Source organism: Lampetra fluviatilis, chromosome 11 (assembly GCF_964198595.1).
Source record: "Lampetra fluviatilis chromosome 11, kcLamFluv1.1, whole genome shotgun sequence".
In the NCBI taxonomy this organism is placed as follows: Eukaryota; Metazoa; Chordata; class Hyperoartia; order Petromyzontiformes; family Petromyzontidae; genus Lampetra; species Lampetra fluviatilis.
Genome location: NC_136285.1, coordinates 14,443,753 through 14,453,241, shown reverse-complemented (window position 1 = coordinate 14,453,241; position 9,489 = coordinate 14,443,753). Strand labels below are relative to the sequence as shown.

At 48.7% G+C, this 9,489-nt stretch overlaps 1 protein-coding gene across 6 annotated transcripts in view; it reads left to right on the top strand.

Annotated features, from left to right (window-relative positions):
- The first annotated feature begins 32 nt into the window (after window positions 1–32).
- Window positions 33–9,489, top strand: part of LRRK2 (leucine rich repeat kinase 2) — a 42,933-nt gene continuing 33,476 nt past the window's right edge. For 4 of the 6 annotated variants that reach the window (XM_078861087.1, XM_078861091.1, XM_078861093.1 and 1 more), the window contains exons 1-11: window positions 957–985; window positions 1,117–1,309; window positions 1,853–1,941; window positions 3,151–3,245; window positions 3,753–3,841; window positions 5,596–5,730; window positions 6,023–6,157; window positions 6,624–6,755; window positions 6,911–7,030; window positions 7,824–7,996; window positions 9,075–9,154. In XM_078861087.1, the coding sequence (XP_078717213.1) occupies window positions 968–985; window positions 1,117–1,309; window positions 1,853–1,941; window positions 3,151–3,245; window positions 3,753–3,841; window positions 5,596–5,730; window positions 6,023–6,157; window positions 6,624–6,755; window positions 6,911–7,030; window positions 7,824–7,996; window positions 9,075–9,154 (1,259 nt within the window). In that variant the 5' untranslated portion in view covers window positions 957–967. Of the gene's footprint in view, window positions 109–600; window positions 629–956; window positions 986–1,116; window positions 1,310–1,852; window positions 1,942–3,150; window positions 3,246–3,752; window positions 3,842–5,595; window positions 5,731–6,022; window positions 6,158–6,623; window positions 6,756–6,910; window positions 7,031–7,823; window positions 7,997–9,074; window positions 9,155–9,489 lie in introns of those variants that run through there. The other 2 variants (XM_078861088.1, XM_078861090.1) reach the window with 2 other exon arrangements.

The following is a 9,489-nucleotide window of genomic DNA, read 5'->3' as shown; positions in this document are numbered from 1 at the left end:
GGCCGGGGGGTCACGTGCCCGGAAGTAGTTCCCTCACGTGGTCGCGGCGCGGGTCGGTCACGCGCGCTGTTTACATGCGTGACGTCACGAGCCCCGCGGCCTCGCGAGGTAACGGGGAGACGCTTCCACACCAACAACACCAACATCCACAACACCAACAACAACAACACTAGCAACAACAACACCACTAGCATCAACACTAACAACACCACTAGCAACAACACTAACAATACTTACAACAACACTAGCAACAACAACACCAACAACACCAACAATACCAACAACAACACCACTAGCATCAACACCAACAACACTAACAACAACAACACCAACACCACTAGCATCAATACTAACAACAACAACACTGGCAACAACAACACCAACAACAACACTAACAACACCAACACCACTAGTATCACTAACATCACTAACAACAACACCACTAACAACAATACCAGCAACAACACCTACAACACTACTAATAACAGCACTAAGATCATCACTAACAACATTACTCACATGATCACTAACACCGCTCACGCAGTCATTATTAACATCAATACCATGACGAAAATCAACAATAAAAAACATCAACAAAACTAACAACATCAACACCACTAACACAACTGTAGGTTGTTGTGTCGCTGAGATGGATGCCTCCTTCGTATCTGTGACATTCTATCTCTTGTGTTGTTGTGCCCTGCGCTGTGTTGTTGTGCCCTGGGCTGTGTGGTTGTGCCCTGGGCTGTGTTGTTGTGCCCTGGGCTATGTAGTTGTGCCCTGCGCTGTGTGGTTGTGCCCTGGGCTGTGTGGTTGTGCCCTGGGCTGCGTTGTTGTGCCCTGGGCTGTGTGGTTGTGCCCTGGGCTGTGTTGTGGTGCCCTGGGCTGTGTGGTTGTGCCCTGCCTGACTTGCCACTAAATCTGCATCTTGCTGTGCGGGACTGGGGCTGCCCGATTCGGTGATGCGATGGCAACAGCTGTGACCGTGAGCAATCTGAATATCTATTCTGGAGGAATCCGATAAGCTATAAAGCTCTTTTTTTCACAGCCGCCCAGGCGTTGCTCTGTCGTCACGCAGCTGAGTTGTATGGCGTGCGTGTGTGTGGGTGCCCCTAGGGCACACGGAGTGAGTGCCACACGGGTGCCCCCCCCCCAGCCCGCCGAGGCATGGGCGGCGATGCTGCGAAGCGGCTGCACAGGCTGCGCTCGGGGCTGCGGGCGGCGCGATTCCACGGCAGCGGCAGAGATGCCGGGGTGGCCCTGCACGGCCTGGGCGACCACCTCCGCACCCTGGCCGCGGACCGCACGGGTGAGTCAAGGGCAGCTTGGTCGCCTCCTCACCCTGGCAGGAGGTGACGAGGGATAGTCCACACACGTGGTCTTCTCATCCTGTCGGGAGACCGCATGGGTGAGTCCTTACACGACCTCCTCACCCTCGCAGGAGATGTCCACGCACAGTCAGTCTCCTTGGTGTCTCTTTGCCCACGGGTGAGTCTTGGCTCAAGGAGTTAAATGTGGGGATGAGTCCACACATGACTGGACAGCATACTTCACCACGCCGGTTAGTGCGGGTTTGTGACGGTGGGGAGCATTAGACATTGAGCATAGCCATAACAGTGGTGTTGTTGCAATGCCATCTGCTAACAACGTAAGTTACACTGGGCATGTATCTTCATTACAGAACTCTTTACCAGAATAAACGCGTATTCTCTTACGTACAATAAATGTGCAAACACGTCACATATTGTTGTCGATGTTAAGCTTTAAGAGTAATGGACACCTTTTGTTGTGGGTTCTGTGATTATACCGTGTAGAGCGTGGCCGTGGTGCGTTGTGCTTGCTCTGTGAACAGTGCCCAGTTTGCTACCAAAAGTTGAAGATCTCTGCGAGGACGTGCTTGACGCCCTGGAGACATTTAAAGGAGACGTGAACGTACAAGAGGTTGGTAATCGGACTCAAATATCACAGTGCAGTAACAATGCCGAGCTAACCATGTCACGTTTCACTCACATGGCCTGGGCATTATTTTGTCGGAAAGCATTACACTTTGTTTTTAATCTGCTGGTTTGTAATATTACCTGGGTGCTTCCACAAATTAGGCAGCCTCACAGTAAACATATCAACATCCTCCTTATAACACATATGGGACTTCATTTTGAAGGTAGTTTTCTGTAGTTTTAGAAAACGTCGCTTTTTTAATGGAATAAGTAAATGGTTTTTAACGCATACAAGAAACTGGACGTACCATCGCCATCACCGATGCACCGTGGATGAAAGAAGTCGGTTCGAGCATGTCCAACACAGTGGAATTTCATGAGCAGTTTTCCCTGATCAAGAGAGGTGGACAAGTTCTTTCTGAATTACAGTACAAGTTGTTGACATTCTCTGCCCGAGTAATAAAACCACCACCTTATATATTAATGATTACATACATACTCTTTGTTTTTTTCGGTAAAGTCACGTAGGTAAAAAAATTAAATTAACTCACGACGTAGCGTATACGCTACAGCAATGTCACTGGAGCAGTTACACCTGATGACGGAGGCTTGTGTTGCTTCTGAAACGTCGTGAGTTAATTTATTTTAATTTTTTACCTACGTGACTTTTTTTACAGAAAAAAACAAAGAGTATGAATCCTTGCAGTCACGAAAACTTCAAATCTAGAATTACACACATCTTTAAAGCGTCTGAAAAGTACGTCCAAAAACATGGTGCTGCCCTTCTATGAATATGCCTGAACAGTGTTGGTATTTTTCAGGGTTTGTAATTAACGAGTGGTGCTATTGCTTCGTTAAGTGGTATTGTTATGTCTATGCTGAATGTGGTGCTGGCGGTGGTGGTGGTGGTGGTGTAAACCAGGGCCCTTCAGCTACGTTTTCCAGTGGCCCAGGTAATAAAATGTGCACGTGTTGGCGGGCCACGTCACTTTATATAACGTCTGTACATGTGACCACTTATGCGTACCTCTGGTCTTCAGGTCTCTCATCTCTTGTTTATCTCTTTTTGATCTCACTATTTTGTATCGGTATGTCCCAGGGAGCCATATCTCTCGGGGAATCACTTCTAGAGCCTTCTTGGGCTACATGTGGCCCACAGTTAAAGAACCCCGGTATAACTCTTGCCCTGTACTGTGTGCCATGTGCTGCCCAGGCTGGGTTGGCACTAATCTGCACCTTGCTGGGCGAGGTTGGGGCTACTGCAGGCTGCCATGCCCTCGCGGGGTCCGCTCTCTCCCGCCGCTGCTGGTGAATCATCAATACAGCCTCTGCGTTCGATTCCCGGCATACACACGAACATTGCTTCAATGTTACGGCTACAATGCCGACTGCACTCGTGCTCTTATGTGCGTTGTATCGGTGTGGCAATGCCCATGTTGACATGTTGTAGTGATATGGTAATGCTTATAGATTTGGAGGTTGCTTGTTCTCCTCTGCCGCACTCTACAGTCTGAAACCCCTTTCCTTCAGCCATCTCTGCTGTCGACTCCCTACCAATGTTCAAGTGTAGGCTCACGGACTGCCTCTTTCTCTGTATAGAATAAATATGCCCACTTGTTGCGAATGGCATCTTGGAATGCAGTCGTGTTTAGATGAACAATGTATCGCATTGTTTTTTTTATAGAATAGTAAAAGTGGAGAAACCCTTTCTCCAGTACTTTTACCCTGGGAATTCATTTCACGTGTTGCTCCTGTGCCTGATTTCTCGAGGCAATGCCTGCGAGTTCCCACAAGACTCCGTGTTGTGTGCAACAGGCTGGTGGTCAGGGTCCTGGCGACACACGTGACTCACGTTTCCATCCAGTCCCTCGGGCTGAGAGCCATTGCGCTGCTGTGCACATCAGGTATGACGCGTACGCAGCTTTGTGAGAGGTCAGTAAGGTTGTGACCGTTGGATTGGTCCTCCCATCATGCCTTATCTGTCCTGTTGCTGCTGCTGTATAGAATAATGTTGCCACAACTTTGATTCTTTTGAGCTGGTGGTCCAAAACACAGTGCTGTATGCATTTGTTACGTGGTACAATTCAAGCCTAAATGTGTAATTAAAATTACAGGTGAAAGTGGAGCACGGCATATTGTGGGGATTCAATCCCGATACAGGGTGTATGGGGTGGACCACGTGTTTGAATGAGAGGGGGATGGTGAACTGGTACAGGAAGAGCAGGTGCTGGCTGTGAATGCCAGCTGATGAAGGGATTGATGAGCCTCATTCAGGTCGCCAATTCATCATTGGGGGCGTGGGCAGCATGCGCTGTGAGTTAAATAGTGGAGAAACCGGTGCGCTGATATTCATTTAGAACGGGTGCAGAAGAGCACTGCATTGTGGAATTCAGAACAGGTGCAGGGCTTGATTTTATCAGGAAAAATTAGCCAATTCCGGCCCAAATTTCATATATAAAGAAACCGACTCCCCCACAATTGAGATGCGCTTAGAGAGCACAGCAGAAGCACACCAGCCACGCGCAGCGCTGCTCAACAAAGCTGTGCCCAGCATCCAGGTCGCAGTGCAGAGGGGGGCGCTGGCCATGGAGAACAGCCAAGGTTGTGGTGGAAATGTTGCAGCCGCGCCCACAGAAGCCAAAAATGTGTTGTCCCTGTCTGACTCGTGCCTTTAACAGGCCGATACTGTCCTGCCGGGCGTGTGGTAGCTGGTGGAGAAGGGGTGGTCTGGTTGCGGTGCTATGCATCCCAAAAAGTTAAATTGTGGTGAAGTAGCATAAAGCTACCTTGGTCAAATAAGCTGGAACCCAAATTGTGTATTGATCGTGGGGAGTGCCATCGACTGAAGCGCAAAGGTGATACGTAAGATCACTGACATCCCAGTGGGAATACTGTGGTTTAAGAAGGGGGGGGGGGGGCGGGTGTCTGATTTTCAAGGGGTATTGGAAGCCCTTAGCCCTTTCAACAACTCCCAGTACCCTGAAGAAGAACCGAGAGCAGAATGTGAAACCCAGCGTGACTCGCACTACTTTGGCAGATGGTGGGGACGTCCCCATATCTTGAAGGATGGGCAAAACGGCCTTAATGGCCAACGGTGGTTAAGGTGGCCTTATCCGAGCGCGTGTATGAGTTTGGAAATGTGCTAGGGCTTAGGTGCCAGAGGGTGTGTTTGTTACTACTTATAAGAGACTGCGTGACTTGCTGGCCAAAGTAGCACTACCGTGTGGAAGCGTGGAGCGTGACTTGCCTACGATTAAAGACGGTCAACCCTATTAACGTGAAAAGTTGCTCACGCGGCTTAACCCCACCCATACCAACACTAGTGACCTGGCTAACCAAAAAATATCACGGCGACACTGGGCTCGCTACGGCGCAGCATTATTCATGCAGCGTGGTGATGGTACGTGACAATGTCAGGCGTGATCGAAGGACCGATCCATTTGTTGCTTCCTTTTGTGTATTATTGTTCCTCTTATTTGTTTAAAGCCTGCATAAACTTTTCGCCTTGGTGAGCTCACCATTTACAGGATAAATTAGAATTGTTTTAAGGTTGTTTGCATTCGAGGGCAAAAATAAATGTGTGTAGTGGCAGCTATTGAGGTTTTACTCGTTTTTTTAATAGACTTACGCTTACATTCGCCCCCCTCTGTCTCCGCAGTTGAAATTCAACAGGCCCTATTACACCAATCTTTGGACGTGTTTTCTGTTGTTGTCACGGCCATGAAAAAACATCTGATGAGTGAAGAGATTCAGTTGTATGGATGCCAGGTGCTACATATTTTGCTCCGTCAAGGTAAGATACTTTTTTTCTGAATGGTTCACGGCGGTATTTGAAGTACGCGCACATGTACAGCCGTTTTGTCAACCCACTGCTGGATGAGGTCCTCTCCACGCTGTGTGGGAGATGCGGCTTCTATTGCCATACTTCACCCTGCTGGTCAGTGCAGATTGGTGAATTCGTGAGCATAGGCCTTCATCCATTTGCGGATTTACAAAATAGGCATTATATAACAGAAAAATGTATTCGAACCCACGCGGTGCGGATGTCGCTCGGAGACACCGGTGCCTGTGCTTGGCATCCGCAGTGCCTGAGGAGGAGCTCGCCCAGTTCGTGGAGACCAAGGAGCACAGGGTCCTGGCCAGTGCTGCCTGGAGGTTTCCTGCTCAGCCCGAGGTCGTGTCTCACGCGCTCGCCGCCCTGCACACGCTCGCCTCTGTGGGTGCGTACCGGCCGCACTGCGCTTCGCACCAGGGCCAGCGCTAGAAGGGGGGTCGGTGCTGGGGTGTGCCCTGCACCGCCAAATGTTTCCTTTGGCCCAGCCAAGTTTGCTCTCATTGGTGGATCATCACTATTATGGTGGCCCACATACAACAGCTCTACTGGCCCTTCCATCTGAGAGGAGCAGTAGCCAGGGCTATTTACACCCAGAACAGACCCCAACGGGCTGTGACACAAACATCTGTGTGTCAGTGAGCAAGGGGTGGGTAACCATATACGGCCCACAACTTCACTTAATTTGGCCCATAACTCAATGTAACAGAGCCGATGGTCACATGAGGCCTACCACTTTTAACAACAGCACAGCAACAGTGCAATAATCGTATACTTACATTGAAGCTCATATGCTTGTGCGAATGATAATGAATGCTGCTTTGTTGTACCGTGTGTGCTGTATGCGTGTGCAGAGGATAACTGCGAGGCCTTCATGTCAGGCTCCGAGCGTTGCTACAATCTGGCGGTGTCAGCCATGATGTCCCTGCCTGGCAGTGCAGCCGTGCAGGAGCGTGGCTGTGCGCTGCTGCTCCTGCTATCCTCGTGTACGCTCATGTACACGCATACACACACACACGTGTGCACATTTACAGGGCAGCAGTGTTGCCTAGCCCTGTTATGCAGTCCGAACTGTGCTGCGTGCAGTTGAACAGCGCTGCACTGTGGGATTTTTGTGAGCAGCGAGTGTCTGTGCCCCCAGGTGGCTTTGGAGATATCCTGGTGCTGAACGGAGCCCACGGTGCCATCTTGCAGGCCCTGCGCTCCTGCCCAGAGAGCGGCGCTATCCAGGCGTCCGGGCTCGCCTGCCTCGCCCGGCTCGGTGCGCCCCCGCTCGCCACTCGCAATCCCCTGGCGCAACTTCCTCAACTCGCAATCCATTCGTGTGCCATCGTCTTCTTCTTCTTCATCTTATGTTCTCTGCCCAAACGCGAGTTCATGGCTCAAGTTCACTCCATGCCGTACGATGCCACTAGGGTTGCTAATCGTTATGTAATACCACCTTCTTTTCCACTCGCACCAGCTCATCACACTGTTTTTCATGTCCTTATAATACATCCAGATTCCAGCTTTTAATTGTTAAGTTCTTCTGTCCAAGCGCAGGTCCATGGCTCAAGTTCCCTCCATCCCATTGGAGGTAGTTTCCCCTTACCTTAGTTTAACACCTAGGCTTTCACGACCAGTATCTATAATACAGGTTTTTTTGGGTTAGATAGCGTAAATATATAAACGTGTCGTTCAACCCGCCACCACCCGACAGCCAATTAGTAAAGTTTGTCACATAAACAGACTATGCCAATTCGTTACTAATATAACACACCAGTGTGTTGGAGAGCAAAGCCACAACATTTACAATCTGAGTACGACGTTTCGCCAGAAATTACATCTAGCTTCATCAGGCAACAGCCAGATTTGTCCAGTGATTTTTCTCAGGTGACACGATCAACAGATGTAGTTTAACCTCATACCCAGAATGTCCAACTTATAAAGTCGACCAAAAATATATGCAAATGGCTGTGCGGCATGTTTTCAAACCATCGTCCACAGCAACTTTTTGGGCTGGTGTGGTGGCTGTGTTTTCTTCGTCTTCGTGTGTTGACACGTGACCCACCCAGCGGACGCCCTGGTGAAGCTGAGTGTCCGAGACGGGGAGGCGGAGAGGGGGAGGGATGGCGCTGAAGAGGAGAGCGTGCGGTGGAGCGTCCTCGTGGATGACGCTGTTTGCTGGCACTGGCTGGAGGAGGCCCATGCTGCCCTGGAGACGCACGGCGGAGACGCCGGCGTGCAGGCAAGGCCGCGCGCTACACATCCCAATCTCGGCACTGCCGTGCAGTAAACGCAGTGCCCGAGTCGGACGTTCCTCAACCCATGTGCACTCATTCAGGGCTCGCTAACAGCACTTGCCCAAACAGGTGGGCTTTGAGCCGGGAGTGATGCCTTTCCCCCTCCTCCGTCACCTTTTTTATACACATTTTGACTTTAAACTTTCGTGACTGCAGGAATTAATATTCTTTGGTTCTTTCGGTAAAGTCACGTAGATAGAAAAACTAATAATATATAATAGAAAAATATTTTAAATGTTTTTACTATTAGTTTATCTACGTGACTTTACCGAAAGAAACAAGGAATATATTTTCTATACACAGTTATATCAATTGGTTCTCACGTTGTAACAGGTCATTACTGATAACACTGTAACACGTTTTTTCGTTTTGTTCCTGGGTAGTAAGTGTTATTTCCTAATTGCTTATGCCTCAAAAGTACAGAAAATGGCGATTATTCCCCACAAACTTAGCTTTTGTGACCAGGACAGTGATATTTTTTTAATTTACCTATTTTCAATGAGAAAGCGGGCGAATTTGTGTCTTTTCCTTCACATGAAGTCAGAAAAAACAACATATCAATCAAAATTAACATGTATTAACACTAAAGTAATACATAAATGACTACAGAAGATTTAGACACCAAGGCGCACTACCACAGGTGGGACTGGCCACAGCGGACCGAGTTCTCTGTGGGGAGGAGCAATCTCGAATAACTATTAACTTCTAAATCTTTTGTAGTCATTTTTGTATTACTTTTGTATAAATACATGTACATTTTGATCCATATGTAGTTTTTTTCTGACTTTATGTGAACGAAAAGACACAAATTCTCCCGTTTTCTCATGGAAAATAGGTACATTTCAAAATATCACTGTCCTGGTCACAAAAGCAAAGTTTGTGGGGAATAATCGCCATTTTCTATACTTGTTAGGCATAAGCAATAACGAAATAACACTTACTACCCAGGAACAAAAATTGTGTTACATAGTGTAATAAAAGTGTTTTGAATGTGGTGTCTCTGTGGATGTGCATCCATTACAGGAGAGTGCTTGCGTGGCTCTGGCTCAGCTCCTGTCCCTGCAGCCCAAGCTGCAGCTCTCTGTTGGAGATGGTCCAGGCCTGTAAGCCACCATATTATTTGCACTCTCTATAAGCAGTGCGTGCACTCAATATTGTGCTGGCCGGCACTGCCGTACGATTTTGTACGCTTCATCTTCCTGGCATCCCCACTCACGTGGGGTCTTCCTGCTCCTCTTTCTCCACTCATTCCTGTCCTGGGCCATCATCTCCACGTCCATTCCACAGTCCTTCATATCCTGGTTCAACCACTTCTAATCACCTCTCTCTCAGCCAACCTCTAAGTCTCTGCCCTCATGCTTCCATGTTCATCACCTTTCTTCTGACCTGTCCTAGCCATGTCGACGTTCTTTCTGCTTCTCTGAGAAGGCTAGGATGA